General features: G+C 38.3%; 1 protein-coding gene across 11 annotated transcripts in view; it reads right to left on the bottom strand.

Moving 5' to 3' along the window:
• The window catches only part of ARFIP1 (ADP ribosylation factor interacting protein 1), a 131,895-nt gene that overhangs the window by 31,516 nt on the left and 81,920 nt on the right, over positions 1–18,459 (bottom strand). For 7 of the 11 annotated variants that reach the window (XR_010156361.1, XR_010156359.1, XR_010156360.1 and 4 more), the window contains 3 exons: positions 16,777–16,885; positions 9,573–9,668; positions 7,838–7,950 (listed from right to left, as the gene is read on the bottom strand). Coding sequence is in view for 8 of the 11 variants with exons in the window: in XM_009448416.5 (XP_009446691.1) it covers positions 7,838–7,950; positions 9,573–9,668; positions 16,777–16,885 (318 nt within the window). In the remaining 3 variants the exon portion in view is untranslated. The remainder of the gene's footprint in view (positions 1–7,837; positions 7,951–9,572; positions 9,669–16,776; positions 16,886–18,459) is intronic. The other 4 variants (XM_009448419.4, XM_009448418.5, XM_054683432.2 and 1 more) reach the window with 1 other exon arrangement.

Here is an 18,459-nt window from a genome sequence, read left to right as displayed (position 1 = left end):
GTATTATATGATGTTATGTTATTGTATTCTTCCCCAGAAATAATAATACAGAAACCTATAATTTTTTTTTTTTTTTTTTTGTCTGAGATGGAGTCTCTCTCTATTGCCCAGGCTGGATGAAGTGCAGTGGTCCAATCTCGGCTCACTGCAACCTCCACCTCCCAGGTTCAAGTGATTCTCATGTCTCGGCCTCCTAAGTAGCTGAGATTACAGGCGTGCGCCACCAAGCCCAGCTAATTTTTTGTATTTTTAGTAGAGATGGGGTTTTGCCATGTTGGCTAGGCTGGTCTCAAACTCCTGGGCTCAACTGATCAACCTGCCTTGGCCTCCCAAAGTGCTGGGATTACAGGCGTGAGCCGTTGTGCCCAGCCTAGAAACCTGTAATTTTTAAAAAGTATCTAATTTCAAAGCACATGGAAATAAGTTTTCTAGTATTAATGTTTTACTCTCAACTTCATTCGATAATACATTTTAAGAATAACTGGGGCATTAATATATACCTCATCATTAAATGTTATCAGAAATATTCTTAAAAAGCAGTAAATAAGTACTACAATTTTTTGTTTTGTTTTGTTTTTTTGAGATGGAGTTTCGCTCCTGTTGCCCAGGCTGGAGTGCAATGGTGCAGCCTCAGCTCACCACAATCTCCACCTCCCGGGTTCAAGCGATTCTTCTGCCTCAGCCTCCCAAGTAGTTGGGATTACAGGCATGCGACACCACACGTAGCTAATTTTGTATTTTTAATAGAGACGGGGTTTCTCCATGTTGGTCAGGCTGGTCTCGAACTCCTGACCTCAGGTGATCTGCCCGTCTTGGCCTCCCAAAGTGCTGGGATTACAGGCATAAGCCACCGCACCTGGCCAGCACTACAATTTTTAAAACTTGCTCTTTATCATGTTCTTCAAAGTTCTGGTTACAGAATTAATGTCTGTGGTAAAAATTAAAATAATGCATGAAATAAGAGGTGAATTTCCTCTTCCTTTAATCACACTGAATAGTAGAAAACTACTATTAACAGTCTGATAGGTATACTAGACTTTCCTTCAAACATATACAATCTCAGATATTTTTAGAGTAAACATGAGATTATGCTATATATAATATCCTGAATATTTCTTTTCTATGAACAAAATAATCTGAGACTTTTTCTTGTCAATATACACAAATCTGCTTATATATTTTTCTACTTCCCAACACATTTTCTATTCTCATCAACTAAGGATCCTTATAAACTTTTTTTTTTTTTAACAAAAGAGTGTTATTTTTTAAAAGTAGAGAAATCCTTAATCACAAATAACAGGACAGGTGAGAGATCAAAACCACAGAAGGGGATAAAGTATTACTGTGGAAAACGTACAAACACTCCTAGGAAATGAAAATCACAAGAGAAACGTTGAACTGAAGATGTGATTTTAACAAGAAAACCATCAGCAAGAAATAATGCCAGAAATTTTAACAAGATAAAGGAGATAGATAGGTCACTTATTCCCATATTTTTCTTCCACACCAGGGTTTTCCCTATGCAATATTATCAGAGACATTTACTCTATTCACAAGCCAAAGCATGTGGTACTTTCACAACAGCCTAGATATAATAATCCATTAAGTCAGAATTCATTGAAGAAGGATTGTTTCTTAGCACAGTGAGAGAAATGTACTCACTGCTGTCTGAGTGGCCTTTTTTTTCCCCACAGAAATAACGGTTACAAGCAGGCATAGAGGTGAAGAATTAATGAGGAAATGTTTTTTGTTTCCAGGAAGCCAAAGCAGTGGGAAGAGTAAGATGATACTGATTATAAGGCAAATTAAGATAAACTGGACACTTGAAAGAAGTTGTAAAACTAGATTCACATATATTCCAATCTGATAAATCTACACTCTTCAGCAAAACCTAAAGAATCTGGAAATGAGAGTACTACAGATTTCCTACAGGAAGCTTTGTAAAGGAAGTTGTAGTGAGAAGATATAAAGTTGCCACCCATTTCCCAACTCATCAGGGTCCTAGAGGAAGTGTCTTAGATGATCTCTACAGTGGATTTTTATTTAAATTGCTTTCCAGTATATACTGAAATAAAATGTAATATTGGAGATCAGTATATATTATAAAGCAAGTTCAAAATGGAAGATAATTAACAATCTAAATTATTTAACCTTCCTCAGAGTCCCTGAAAATGGAGATCACTTACAATGAGCTGGTGGTCCTATTCAGTTTTCCATATAAATGAAAAATTCATTTTGAAGAACAGGACAAATGATGCTAAATTCAAGAGGCAAAAGGAAGCTAAAGTAAATTACTGACCTATGTAGATTCTCTACTTGGGAAAGGGTGGGTGAAATACAGTGATAGTGTACAAAATACCATGAATCAACATTATACTGGTTTATGAATTTATGCAACAGTCAACTGTGTACTCTGAGTATTTAAGTAGTGTATTAGTCCATTTTCATGCTGCTGATAAAGACATACCTGAGACTGGGAATAAAAATATGTTTAATTGGACTTAGAGTTCCACATGGCTGGGAGGCCTCAGAATCATAGCGGGAGGCAAAAGGCACTTCTTACATGGTGGTGGCAAGAGAAAATAAGAAAGAAGCAAAATCGGAAACCCCTGATAAACCTATCAGATCTTGTGAGACTGATTCACCATCACAAGAATAGCACAGACAAGACCGGCCCCCATGATTCAATTACCTCTCCCTGGGTCCCTCCCACAACACATGGAAATTCTGGGAGATAAAATTCAAGTTGAGATTTGGGTGAGGACACAACCAAACCATATCATTCCACCCCTGGCCCCTTCAAATCTCATGTCCATACACTTCAAAACCAATCATGCCTCCCCAACAGTCCCCCAAAGTCTTAACTCATTTCAGCCAAAGTCTTAACCCAAAAGTCCACAGTCCAAAGTCTCATCTGAGATGCGTATGAGTCTGTAAAAATCAAAAGCAAGCTAGTTACTTCCTAGATACAATGGGGGTACAGGTATTGGGTAAGTATAGCCATTCCAAATGGGAGAAATTGGCCAAAACAAAGGGGTTATAGGGCCCATGTAGTCCAAAATCCATCAGGGCAGTCAAATTTTAAAGCTCCAAAATGATCTCCAGGTCTCACATCCAGGTCACGCTGATGCAGGAGGTGGGTTCCCATGGTCTTGGGCAGCTCCACCCCTGTGCCTTTTCAGGGTACAGCCTTCCTCCCAGCTGCTCTCATGGGCTGGCGTTGAATGTCTGAGGCTTTTCCACGTACACGGTGCAAGCTGTCGGTGGATCTACCATTCAGGGATCTGCAGGATGGTGGCCCTCTTCTCATAGCTCCACTAGGAGGTGCCCCAGTAGGGACTCTGTGTGGGGGGCTCTGATCGCACGATTCCCTTCTGTACTGCCCTAGCAGAGGTTCTCCATGAGGGCCCCACCCCTGTAGCAAACTTCTGCCTGGGCACCCAGGCATTTCCATATCTCTTCTGAAATCTAGGCAGAGGTTCCCAAACCTCAATTCCTGACTTCTGTGCACCCGCAGGCTCAACATCATGTGAAAGCTGCCAAGGCTTGGGGCTTCCACCCTCTGAAGCCACAGCCCAAGCTCTACATTGGCCCCTTTCAGCCATGGCTGGAGCGGCTAGGACACAGAGCATTAAGTCCCTAGGCTGCATACAGCACAGGGACCCTGGGCCTGGCCCACAAAACCACATTTTCCTCCTGGGCCTCCAGGCCTGTGATGGAAGGGGCTGCCGTGAAGATTTCTGACATGGCCTGAAGACATTTTCCCCATCATCTTGGCAATTAACATTAGGATCCTTGCTACTTATGCAAATTTCTGCAGCTGGCCTGAATTTCTCCCCAAAAATGGGTTTTTCTTTTCTATCGCATAGTCAGGCTGCAAATTCTCCAAACTTTTATGCTCTGCTTCCCTTATAAAACTGAATGCCTTTAACAGTACCCAAGTCACCACTTGAATGCTTTGCTGCTTAGAAATTTCTTCTGCCAGATACCCTAAATCATCTCTCTCAAGTTCAAAGTTTCACAAATCTCTAGGGTAGGGGCAAAATGCCGCCAGTCTCTTTGCTAAAACATAACAGGAGTCACCTTTGCTCCAGTTCCCAATAAGTTCTTCAGCCTGGATTTTATTGTCCATATCGCTATTAGCATTTTGGGCAGAGCCATTTAACAAATCTCTAGGAAGTTCCAAACATTCCCACATTTTCCTGTCTTCTTCTGAGCCCTTCAAACTGTTCCAATCTCTGCCTGTTACCCAGTTCCACAGTCGCTTCCACATTTTTGGGTATCTTTTCAGCAACAACCCATTCCTGGTACCAATTTACTGTATTAGTTGGTTTTCACACTGCTGATAAAGACAGACCCGAGACTGGGAATAAAAAGAGGTTTAACTGGACTTACAGTTCCACATGGCTGGGGAGGCCTCAGAATCATGGCAGGAGGCGAAAGGTACTTCTTATATGGTGGCAGCAAGAGAAAATGAGAAAGAAGCAAAAGCAGAAACCCCTGATAAACCCACCAGATCTTGTGAGACTTATTCACTACCACGAGAATAGCATAGGAAAGACTGGCTCCCATGATTCAATTATCTCCCCTTAGGTCCCTCCCACAACTCATGGGAATTCTAGGAGATACAACTGGAGTTGAGATTTGGGTGGGGACACAGCCAAACCCTATCAAATAGCACCAAGAGCTCTTCTGTAGTGCCAAAAAAAAAAAAAAAAAAGAATAAAGATATTTAAGTACAAGCAAAAGTATAAACTTATGGCAACAACTGACAGATACAACAAGGATTATTAAGGTAAGGGATAGAGAAGGTAGCATAAAAGGAAAATGAACAGGGGAAGTAGGTCAACCAATAAATGAATGAGGCAACATGACAAGAAAAACAGGCATGAAAGTTTAAAAGATACTGGTTTAAAGACATCAAAGGTTAACTTGATAAGGGTGTGAATGCTAATGGCAAATTCTTAAACATTAAGAAAAAAGTTTGGGAAAGATGCCAAATAGCTCTGAATGCTGAAACTGAGAGATTATTCTTTTTTTTTTTTTTTTTTTTTAAAAAGACAAACTTCAAAAAGCACTCTATTCTAGACTAGGAAAAAATAAAAATAAAAAACTTAAGTAAACCATAGTTTATTATTTCAACTATTTCTGTAGATGAAAATAAGAAAATAGATTTTGGATTCAAATTTTGTGAATAAAATCAGGTAGATTAAAATAATATTTAAGAAGATAGGTTCAATGACTAAACCTAAAATTGCTCCTATTATATATTTGCTTTGAATCACCATGTTGGTCTTGGGACCAAAATTAACAACCAATAAATGAAGCTAAATATTCCCTTTAAGGAAAAGCATTAAAGCATTTGTTACAGAATAGAAACCGAAGAAATTAAAGGTAGAAAGCATGAAAGAGAGAGGACCAAAGACATAGCCAGAATCAAGTTATTAGAGAGTAAAATGGGGCCGGGCGTGGTGGCTCAACACCTGTAAGTCCCGGGAGGCTGAGGTGGGAGGACTGCTTGAACCCAGGAGTTCAAGACCAGCCTGAGCAACATAGGGAGACTCCCTCTCCACAAAAAATAAGAAATTAGCCAGGAGTGGTGATGCCTGCCCGTATCCCAGCTGCTCAGGAGGCTGAGGTGAGAGGATCACTTGGGTCCAGGTGGTTATGGTTGCAGTGATCCATGATCATACAACTGCACTCAAGTCTGAGTGACAGAGTGAGACCTATCTACACAAACAAACAAACAAACAGTAAAATGGATAACAAGCACAGTCCTGAATCAACCAAATCAGAATCAGTATTTGAAGCATTTTCCAAATGATAGTGAATGCCCAACATTAGCTAAAATTTGAGCTGAGAAGCTCAAAAAGCAGTAAGACCCCATGAGGTCATTACACTATGAACTTTTTTTGGTTGAGTGGAATATGTCAGCCAGGACACACTGGACTATTAACTCCACAGAATCATGTAAGTCAGATACTTTCTTTTTCTTTTTTGACCTAGATTAAAATATCCAAGTTAAGTTCTAATGAAAAAAATTGTCATTTAAAAATAAGGTTTAAAGAAAATAATGCCTCCTTCAAATAGTACTATACCATATGTATAACATTTTAAAGAGCTGTCATTTTCATTAACACAAATTTTTAATAGGCTAAATGTGGCATATTAATATGAGATAAATATGGAATCTTAATAGTGATTCAATTCAGATTATTGTAGAGATAAGAGATGCAAGAAAAGAAGCAGATAATAACACATAAACACATAGGAACAAATAGATAATGAACAACGAAAACATCAACTAAACAACATGAAAGGAAGACTCAAATGAACAAAAAGCTTAAACTTGCTCAGTCTAGTATGAAAGATGAACAAGTAAAATGAAAGGGAATGCCAAGGAGGAGGCAAATATAGTCTTATGAACAAAGTTACAGAAGTATGAGAAAGCACAGATTGTTTAGGAAGTTTCTGGGTAATTTGGTATGAATCACTTGATCCATAGATAGAAAAGAGGCAGAGACAGAGTGGGAAAGGTAGATAGAGGTCAGATTCATGCCACTCTAAAAACAGTGGGGATTGACTGAAGGATTTTAAGCAGGAGCGAACCCACGTTAGGCAGAGTCGAACATGTAGTCTTAGCGAATTGGTTAAGAAGCTGTTACAGTAATGTGAGAGAGTAATAAATATGAACTATGGCTGTGAAGGCTGGGATGGAGGAGAACGGGGAAAAGGTGAAAGAATATTAAGAAGGCAGAATGCATAGGACTTAACGACTGACTGGCTATGTGGAATCAGCAAGAAGATGCAATAGAAATCCATGAATATTTTAGAAGAAGAGTTTAGTTTAAGCAAGCATCACTTTTTGAAGACTACCACTAGGATTTCTCAGATTCTACACTTACATGAGCTAAATAATTTTTGGACAGATTCATGTAACATGTTTCAGGGAGGTTTTACCATCTTAAGAAAACCTATACTTTTGTAGAAGACTTCTACATCATATTTTTAAGGTATTAACTGAAAGAATAAATTCACTTCTATTTTACTGTTGAGAAGATGTAAGAAAGGCCTGTTCCGTATAAAAATACAGACAATTCCTAATTTACCAATCACTAGACCCACAATCAGTTCACGAATATAGGGAGAATTGTGGCTAATGTTCTAACCTGAGCTGCTAGGGCTTTCATCCTAACTATTCCACGAATTCTACAGTCTTGTCCCTGTTAAAATTCAAAAGTTACTAAGTGGATTTGGGGGTTGAGCTGTTTGTAATACATCAAATACAATATGGGTTAAACAATTTGCTTATTTGTTTTATGGAGGGCATAAGAAAAATAATCACCAATTACTCTGAAGCAATGCAACTAAGAATGTTAACAAACTTTAGAAACACAACTACTTTGCAATCTGGTGTTGCCCATATAGTTAATGCTTAGTTATTATAGTAAAATCAGAGAATTTCAAACTTTGGAGAACTAATATACCTCTCTTCACCTTCAGCTCCTATAAAGTATCAAAAGGAGGGGAAGGAGCAAATATATCTATAGTAGCTCTACAGCTAAATAAATTCCAAAGCAGTACATGTCTTCAATTATGTACATTATCGGTTAATAAGCATTTTAATAGCTTTTTTACTCTTTTGTACTAAATTCTTAAATTACATGCAAAGATCAATGATAAAACAAATACTTCATTTTCAAACTGTATTTCTACCATGTTTAGATGGCATTTTCTCTTCTCTATGTGCATTTAATTGCAACATAATGACTTGAATAAACATATAAATGAACTTTTTTAGAGCCATTTAGGGTGGAAACATTAAATAATTACAAACCTTATAGGTGTTTAGACTCCATTTTCTAACAAGTTCTAACTTTTCCATTGCAGGATTTTTAATTTCATCTGCTAGAATAACTGGTCCACTTTTTGTCTGTGTTCTCTGGCCACCTGCAAGATAACAAAAGATAAAAACACAATCCAGATGAAGACAAGCAGGGAAAGAAAACAAAACCCTGACATTGTTCAAATTAAAATTCTTATGCATCTAAAAAAAGAAAAAAGGTTCCCACAAAGTAAAGAACTAGAACTTCCTGGAATCGCTGAGGATAGTTTCCTAATTACTTAAACAACACTTCTGTCCATTGAACACAAATGCCATGTGACTTATCTGTCTTCTTTAAACAAACAAACAAACAAAAAAACCCTTGCTGCAATCAGCCTTATTTTCTATATAAGCTGCCGCTTACTTCAAGAAAAATAAAATTTCCACAACTAATTTTATACACTAATGACACTAAAAAAGAAGTATCTTGGTCGATAAAAATCTAAAAGGCCACGTATTCCCCACAGTGATCTTTCACTGTAATGTGCAGACTACAACAACAATAGAATGTTGCTATAATTTTGGAGAATTTGAAAAAAATAATTCAAATTTCATACAGTAGTTCAATTCAAATAGTCATTAAAGATATGCTATCACTAGTATGAAAGGCTGGGTTGAAACAAGATCTATATTGTACCTCTTTTTTCTCAAGAGACCACAAAAAAAAGGTAAGAAAACCAAAAAGAGCCATAATGAATAAAGAAGCAGTATAAATTCCTGACAATGTACTCTTCCAACAATTAAGAATTTTTGATATGAAAGCAACTCTACAACTATATAGTTCTTAATAGTAAAATACTTTTCATAGTCAAAATATTTTTCATTTCAGTTTTGGGATGGAAACTTTCCAATAATTTTAAAAGAATAATGAAATAAGGAAAAGAGAAAAATTAGGATCAGCCCCCAGTAAAAATGTGATCAGCCCCCAGTAAAAATCCCCAAAAATTTCTTCTCTCACTTATTCCTACAATCAGACCAATCTTTCCCATAGCTTTACCAGTCCGAGAACAAGAATGGTATATAAAATAGAACACATTTAAGAATTTACAAAATTCTCACAAAACAAAATATAAATGTTAACATTTCATATAAGAAGAAACGTGGAGTTCATTTTTTCTCCCATTTTTATAGTCCAGTAACGGTAAAGTGCAGAGCAAATTGAATGTAAAGATACTGATTTTCCCAAGTATTTTTCATTGGGTATAACTGGTAAATTAATAGTATTGTGTTGCAATCTGCAAACTATTTGTAAGTTAAAGCTAAAAGTAAGAAGACAAGACCTTTTTCATTTAATCCATTCTTAAAAACAACCAACCTAATTGTTGAAGGTTGTTTTTCCTTCAACTGAAAATAGAAGGCAGAGCTGCAAAGATGAGAGTTTAGGATCAAACAGTAAACCTACATTTTCCAGAGCAAAGAAAGAATGATTTAAAGCAAATCAAATTTTATGTTTTAATTTTAAAATGGATTAAGTTTCAGGTGTGAGATACAGCCGTATTATTCTGAAAAGCCACAAAGATAGGATACAGTTAGAAAAATTATTTCCTTTATTGTTAATAAGGCAGCCACCAAAAAAGTCAGAATCACACACACCTAAGAATATAAAGCAAGTGATTATGAAACTGAGTAAATTAGTGTAGCTTCAGCAGTAGCAATAAGTGCTTTATCCAATCAGTGCAGTGAATACCTGCAGGAACAATTAAATCACTTCCTTGCTGAGCCAGTCGACTAGCTGCAACCCTGCTAGGAGACATAACAGATGGCAGTGGCGGTGCTGGGGAACCTGAAAAGGTAGACATTTTAACTGTGAAAATCCTTTTCCTCCTCCACATACTGTACATTTTGAATATAGGGTTACTGATATTTCCTTTAAAATATTCAAACACTAGGATTAAAAGTTGGAATTAATATATTTGTTTTCTTTCAGGGAAGGACTAATAATAAATGTATGCTACCAGGCTCAGTTTTTATATAAACTTTTCATCAAACTATCAAAACTAAACAAAATATGTAACTATATAATGAAATCTGGTAAGATGACATCTAACCAGGATTTTAACTGGACTCTACTATTTCCAAAATCAGTTAACAGAATGTGAATACAGTCCCATAGTTGGATGATTTAAAGCTTCAGTAAATATTTCATAACTTGCTACTCTCATATATAAAGGAAAAGCTCTTCAAGTAAAAATTCAAAGGCATGTAAGGGATATTAAAACATGCTCTCATATCTCTTATAAGAAATGTGAATGAACTACAGCCTTCACAGGAATTGTAGCCAAAAATTTCAAATCACAAATCAAATGTCACATAGTGTGTCTCATTGCTATTCATAATGTGGACATAGAGGACCTTCTTCAATTCACCTGGACGCTTGTTAGAAATGCAAAATCTCAGACCCTGCCCAGACCTACTGAACCCAAACCTCCATTTTCATAAGATTTCCCCAGGTGATTTGTGTGTACTTTGAAATTTGAGAAGTGCTGATGTAGAATATTTTTTGACATTATAAGAATCACTTTTGGAGCTTTTAAAACATACCTGCGATACTCAAAAAGATCTACTGATTATCAGTGAAACAGGCATCTATTCTTTTGCAAAAGCCACTCAAGATGATTCTCAAACACAACCAAGTTTGAGAACCAGAGGAAACAACACAATTTTTGAATGAAACACAACTACGTTTTAAATTCTAACACTGAGTTTAAAATTCTGGCTCTATCTACCACATGATATCAGGAACACCCTGGCAAATTACTAAACATCTCTGAGCCTTAATTATCTACAAAGTAAGAAATATTAACTACTGGCTGAGAGCGGTGGCTCATGCTTGTAATCCCAGCACTTTGGGAGGCAGAGGCAGATGGATTGCTTGAGCTCAGGAGTTCAAGACCAGCCTGGGCAACATGGCAAAACACCATCTTGCTGGGCGTGGTGGCACAAGCCTGTAGTCCCAGCTACTCAGGGGTTGAGGTAGACGGACTGCTTGAGCCCAGGAGGAGGAGGCCGCAGTCAGCCAAGATCGCACCACTGCACTCCAACCTGAGTGACAAAGCCAGACTCTGTCTCAATTAAAAAAAAGAAAGAAAGAAAGAAAGAAACACTGACTACCCAACATTGTTGCTAATGTCTAGCATTAAACAAAAAAAGGGAGTAATAGGTTTTTAAAACTGAAAAAATATTAAAGTCCTTCCATGTTTAGCTGAGAATATTTTAATGTCTATAATGTACTTTTATTTCAATTACACTCTTCCCCAGTTCTCTGGAAAAAATACATGCATTAAGTTCATAATTAAATTTCCTAATAAGAAAGACATGTCTACTTTCTTTGCTATTAGTAATAATTGGTCATATTCCAGATGTACTAAATTCTGACATAGAAACAGTCACGAGTTCTAACAGTATAAAATATACCTTAACTTGAACTGGATCTCACATTAAAATTCAAACATGCAATAGGCCTAAACTAAATAGATTGTTGTTAACTTTCAAAATGAGAGATATTTTTCTCTTTAAATCTGTTAAATTATAAAATTTAAAACCAGAAGGGATGATGGAAATCAACTAAACTGTCACATTAAACGGTAAGATTAATGAAGCCCAGAGAAGTTAAAATAGTTTCTTATTAGAGACTCAGATGTTCTGAACACCATAATATCTCCATTATTAAATTCAATATAGAAATCACTAATCTACAAGTTACTTGCTGAGTTGGAAGGCATTTTAATAGGTTATCCAGTTCAATCACCATTTTAAACAAAGACTGTATCTCTACCGTCCAAGGCATAAGGGATTCTAAAATAAAGTGTAAAATAAAAGAAGACCATTGTACTTCCATGTCTTGACCCCAGGAATAGGAGCTCTATTGTTCTAGTTATTACAGTTTCTTAATCTTGCATAAGAAATAAACCATAGCACTACATGAGATGTGTATAATATATATAACAAATGATATGTAAATTTTCAAAGTAAAATAGCAAATGATGTAGTGTGGCTGTAACTGGGACTTCAGCTTTTTTGATTTACCTTCAAAGGTAATTATCACTTTTCTGTATCTTTAATACTTTAACCCTTTAAACAACTGTTACCAAAATCATTCACCAATACCAACTAAAAAATAAATAATAATACAGGATCTCTCAATAATACAGGATCTTACTAACTGGCTAAATTCGGGGAATTAAATGTATTTCATCTCAACAACAAAAATCTAGAAAGATGAATACATATGTGCAAAGATTTATACCCCCATTAAAACAAAACCCTGGTACCAAGTACACTTCACTCTTGTGAGCTTTGATTTATTCATGATTTCCACTATTACTGATTCTGCAACATCTTTGGTGCTAGGCCGATTTCAATATTTGTTGTTTTTAAGCTGAATTTAAGTATAACTTTTTAATTTGCTCTAGATAGATGAAAAAGTAGATGGTTATACTCTTCTTGTTAACTGTTTAAGCAACAGTCATAATTTATCATTTAGTCATCTTTCCAGAGAGCTAACACAGCCCTAATTCCTTTAACATTTTTTCATAAGACCTATTTTCCAGATTGTAACCATTGTATGTTATTCTTTCTCATGTTCATTCCAATTTATCTACATATATCTTAAAACAATCACAACTTTCCAACAAATGCTTAACTAATTTAAGTATAGCAGCAGAATGATTATTTTCCTAATACACTGATCAACAATACAGTTTGGATTTTAAAATGTTTTACAAACTCAGTTCAGAGAGACATATATTACTACCATTATCACGAAATATATTTTCTTATTCCAATTGGAAGGATTAGGATGTATCTATAAGCAAGTGAAACTGATGGGCATTTTAATGCTCATGTATATCGGTTCATGATGGCCAACTGATTACAATTATTGTATAATACCATTATAAAATAACTTTAAGGGGAAAAATGCCAGCTAAATAATTTCATTAAAAATATTTAAAAGATTGCTTTTACAAGTAATTGTTTGGAGACCCTCTCCCCTCTCCCGTCTCACCTCTCTCCCTCTCCCCATGGTCTCCCTCTCCCTCTCTTTCCACGGTCTCCCTCTGATGCCGAGCCAAAGCTGGACTGTACTGCTGCAATCTCGGCTCACTGCAACCTCCCTGCCTGATTCTCCTGCCTCAGCCTGCTGAGTGCGCGCCACCACGCCTGACTGGTTTTCGTATTTTTTTGGTGGAGACGGGGTTTCGCTGTGTTGGCCGGGCTGGTCGCCAGCTCCTAACCGTGAGTGATCCACCAGCCTCAGCCTCCCGAGGTGCCGGGATTGCAGACGGAGTCTCGTTCGCTCAGTGCTCAATAGTGCCCAGGCTGGAGTGCAGTGGCGTGATCTCGGCTCGCTACAACCTCCACCTCCCAGACGCCTGCCTTGGCCTCCCAAAGCGCCGAGATTGCAGCCTCTGCCCAGCCGCCACCCCGTCTGGGAAGTGAGGAGCGTCTCTGCCTGGCTGCCCATCGTCTGGGATGTGAGGAGCCCCTCTGCCTGGCTGCCCAGTCTGGAAAGTGAGGAGCGTCTCTGCCTGGCCGCCATCCCATCTAGGAAGTGAGGAGCGCCTCTTCCCGGCCGCCATCCATCTAGGAAGTGAGGAGTGTCTCTGCCCGGCCGCCCATCATCTGAGATGTGGGGAGCGCCTCTGCCCTGCTGCCCCGTCTGGGATGTGAGGAGTGCCTCTGCCCAGCCGTGACCCCGTCTGGGAGGTAAGGAGCGTCTCTGCCCAGCCGCCCCGTCTGAGAAGTGAGGAGACCCTCTGCCCGGCAGCCGCCCCTTCTGAGAAGTGAGGAGCCCCTCCGCCCGGCAGCCGCCCTGTCTGAGAAGTGAGGAGCCCCTCCGCCCGGCAGCCACCCCGTCTGGGAAGTGAGGAGCGTCTCCGCCCGGCAGCCACCCCGTCCGGGAGGGAGGTGGGGGTCAGCCCCCGCCAGGCCAGCCGCCCCGTCCAGGAGAGAGGTGGGGGTCAGCCCCTGCCCGGCCAGCCGTCCCGTCCAGGAGGGAGGTGGGGGTCAGCCCCCGCCCGGCCAGCCGCCCCGTCCAGGAGGGAGGTGGGGGGTCAGCCCCCGCCCGGCCAGCCACCCCGTCCAGGAGGGAGGTGGGGGGGTCAGCCCCCGCCCGGCCAGCTGCCCCGTCCAGGAGGTGAGGGGCGCCTCTGCCCGGCCGCCCCTACTGGGAAGTGAGGAGCCCCTCTGCCCGCCCACCACCCTGTCTGGGAGGTGTACCCAACAGCTCATTGAGAACGGGCCATGATGACAATGGCGGTTTTGTGGAATAGAAAAGGGGGAAAGGTGGGGAAAAGATTGAGAAATCGGATGGTTGCTGTGTCTGTGTAGAAAGAAGTAGACATGGGAGACTTTTCATTTTGTTCTGTACTAAGAAAAATTCTTCTGCCTTGGGATCCTGATGATCTATGACCTTACCCCCAACCCTGTGCTCTCTGAAACATGTGCTGTGTCCACTTAGGGTTAAATGGATTAAGGGCGGTGCAAGATGTGCTTTGTTAAACAGATGCTTGTAGGCAACATGCTCGTTAAGAGTCATCACCACTCCCTAATCTCAAGTACCCAGGGACACAAACACTGTGGAAGGCCGCAGGGTCCTCTGCCTAGGAAAACCAGAGACCTTTGTTCACTTGTTTATCTGCTGACCTTCCCTCCACTATTGTCCTATGACCCTGCCAAATCCCCCTCTGTGAGAAACACCCAAGAACGATCAATAAAAAAAAATATATATATTTAAAATATCTTAATAGTAAAATTAGTTTTTTATTCTATATTGACATTTAAATTTTAGAATTGGTGATTAGTCAAAAAATGGTACCAAATTATGCAAAGTAAGCCTTATGTTTTTCAGCACTCTTAGTTTTAGGTACTCAGTCAGCCCTTCCAAATTCAAAATTATCCCTGATATAAGAATGCCATGATGCTTCAGAATGACTCCTAAGACACTGACATGATTGCTCCCTTTATTTTTCTAAATATAAGTATGAAAAGAGAAAAAAAATGATGTCAGTAGACAGTCCATTCATTTCACAGCCTAAAGGAGAGGATATTATACTGGATTATCCTAAACGTCTATTTCCAGGACCCATATAGCAGAGAATATACTTCAAAATCTAAACTGTTCTTTAAATAAAGTATTGGCCAACTGTACAACAAAAAATACAGCATACGGCCGGGCGCAGTGGCTCATACCTGTAATCCCAGCACTTTGGGAGGCCCAGGCAGGAGGACTGCCTGAGCTCAGGAGTTGGAGACCAGCCTGGCCAACATAGTGAAACCCCGTCTCTACTAAAAATATAAAAATTAGCCCGGCGTGGTGGCAGGCGCCTGTAATCCCAACTACTTGGGATGTTGAGGCAGGAGAATCACTTGAACTCGGGGGCAGAGGTTGCAGTGAGCCAAGATCACGCCACTGCACTCCAGCCTGGGCAACAGAGTGAGACTACATCTTTAAAAAAAAAAAATACAGAATACTAATATCTGCATGAGGGCTATGGTTTACAAAGGCATGGACATAATTGTTTCTTCATTTTGTAAAATGTAATGCAGCATTAAAATTAATATGTGCTTAATTGAACTGAACATAAACTGTAGCTACTACTTTACAGTACTGTCCAGAAAATCTATTTCCCACATCTAAATGTTTACACGGCTTCACTTTCACTCGAGTAAAAAAAAAAAAAAAAAAAAAAAGTTTAAAAAAGTTATCACAAGTAAAAGCATTAAGAAAGGAGCCAATATTTTTCTATTAAAAATAGACATAGATATGAGATGTGTGCAGAAAAGAGTTAACACAGCAGGTCTAACTGCTATCCTTAAAAAGGGTGGCATGCGGCAACTTGAATTTTGGGAGGATTCCCTCCATTGCCAGAATGATTACGAGTGCCTCACTGTGCTTAAGCTGTTTACCTGCAATGTGGCTTATGCTGCTTACCTGCTTTCCTTCTGGAAGTCTAGAATCTTGGTATGTAACAGATGGAGAAACCTATGTGATCAGCCCCCAGTAAAAATCCCAAGCATGGAGTTTCAAATGAGCTTCCCTAGTTAGCAAAATTTCACCTATGTTGTCAGTCTCACTGCTGGAGGAATTAAGCAATTCCTGTGTGATTAAGCTGGGAGAAGACTCTTGGAAGCTTATGCCTAGTTTTCCTCAGACTTAGCCTATGCACTTTTTGCCTTTACTGATCGTGCTTGCTACTCTCATTATAATAAATCATAGCCATGAGTGTCACTATGTAAGTCCTGTGAATTCTCCTAGCAAATTGCTGATTTGGTTAAAAGAATGCTTAAAGAATATTAATTTGGCAGACAGGTAAGAACAGCTTGGAAGAGTCAGAAACTGAGGCAAGATCAATCATAAGATACCACTATATCTCAGGTATTCAATAGCTACAGTTTAGGATAGAGAGGTGGTCAAAAGTATGGAGAGAAGGGAGGAAATTTAGGAATAATTAAGAGTAATTAAAATACAAACTTTTAATGAGTGTGGTCTTGGAGACCTCCTATATAACGTAAAAAGTTCATTTTTCTATTTGTTTTGAAATAAGAAATATGTATTTATAAAAATCAACATTGATTTATAAATTTCATGGTTACAAGTTAAAATAATCTACATCTACATTTCTGACATAATTTTTGTTTTTATTTCAGTATTTTATAACCAATTCTTAAATAATAACCAGTGATATCATGCACATTGATCTGTTTATATAAAGGAGACTACTCAAATAATTCTATTACTTAAATTGAAGAGAAAAAGGAATACATTTATAATCAATGTTTTATCACAGAATGAAAGGGCTCCATTCTTGTGCTTTATTAATAAAGGTAGCATTTGGTGAACTTCTCCCATCCTCCATCCCAGCCATCTTTACAAATATATGGGCTCTTACCTTGAAATGCTCCTGCTTCAATAACACCCTCTTTGGTATTGTCAAAGCCATGAGATGTAATTTGGGTTTCTGAGAGACCAAGTCCAGATGGTAATGAATGCTTCAAATCCTTAGCAAGATTTAAATAAAAGAAAAAACTTTGTAAAAAATCCCACATGATGTAACAGTTCAGAATAATTGTATCCTTTTAATCAAATCTTAGATTATTTTTCTCTCTGCTATGCGGTATTCCCTTATGCTATCATGGCATTCTATAATGATGTATAATCAGCAGCAAATACAGCAAGATTTGTATTAAGTGGTATTGTGTACATCACATACAATACACTTTCATCATTCTGGAATTAAGCAGCAGGCAGATATTAAAATTCAATGTAAAAATTTTAATCTTACTGATACATCAGAAAAATTATTTTAATGAGCAAAATTAAGATCATTCAATTTCCATGTCTAATATGTAAAAGCTGACTGACACCTAATATAATCACAATGAGCCTGGCTAATGCACAGTATAAACAAATCATTCACTTGCCATGTTAATTTCCCTTCCATTTCAAGAGGGCTTCTCTGACTTCAATCAGGGTGAGGTAAGCAAAACTTATTTAGATTTACATTGCACAATGATAATAGTTAACCTAACTGCAAATTAGCCTATAACAGAACCTTATTATAATAAAAATAATATTCAACACTGGGTCTTAAGAGCTTAAAAAGTATAAAAAGTCAAGAAGCACAATGTTCTTTAAAAGGCACAATCCTAGTTAAGTATATTCTAAGTTTTTTTTTCCAGAACTTTGTAAATTAAATCTCAGGGCTTAAGTAATGATTAGGCAAAAAGGCCAAGTAAAACTGTAAAATCACCAAGAAGTAAAGCTGAGGCTACAGTCTGCTGGCTTCAAGTGATGCAACAATTATGAATAATGTAGACTTAAATCTGGCCTATCCACATGATTAGAACTTCAGAGAAATCAAACTGAAATGAAGGCATTAAATCTACAATAAAATCACTTTTCTATTTACCTTTATTAAATTTTCATGGGAATTTCAGGGCTATGACAAGTTAAAAGTAAACACAGCTAGTAAGCTAAATTTTTAGATTGATCGTAGTTTAAGATAGCAGATTTTAGATCATAAATATATATAACTACTGTTATATATTTTTTCTAAACCATTACACCTTTTCTTGATGTACTGGTACAAGTATAGAGCCTATAGCAGGGGTCCAGGATATTTCTCCAAAGACAGTTATCCTTTTTTTTTTTTTTAAACCTAGGACAAAACATACACATCTTAATCAGAAGGTGAAGGCAATATGCAATCAAAGAGGAAAGTATACAACAATTTATAATGTAGTTAAGAATTCAGAAGAGGAAATGATCAGTGTGCATTCAATAGAAGAAAAAGTCTTAATGGAAGAGATGGATTCTAAGCTGCATCAGTGACCAACATGGATGATATGGAACGCTGGAGGGATGGAATAGGGTTAGGAAGGGTTCATCTTCAATCTAGTAGACAAACTTTCAGGGAAGAGGGTGGGTAGCACTGGGCAGTCATTATCATATTATTGGGATAGCATGGAGGCCAGCAACTAGGCTACCATGGCCAACGTCGCTAAAGGTCTATGTTGAGAGATAGCGGTAAATGAATTAGAAAATTTTGAGTAACGGGTTTACTTGATTTGGT

Source organism: Pan troglodytes, chromosome 3, assembly GCF_028858775.2.
Source record: "Pan troglodytes isolate AG18354 chromosome 3, NHGRI_mPanTro3-v2.0_pri, whole genome shotgun sequence".
NCBI lineage: Eukaryota > Metazoa > Chordata > Mammalia > Primates > Hominidae > Pan > Pan troglodytes.
This window is presented reverse-complemented; position numbering and strand designations above follow the sequence as displayed.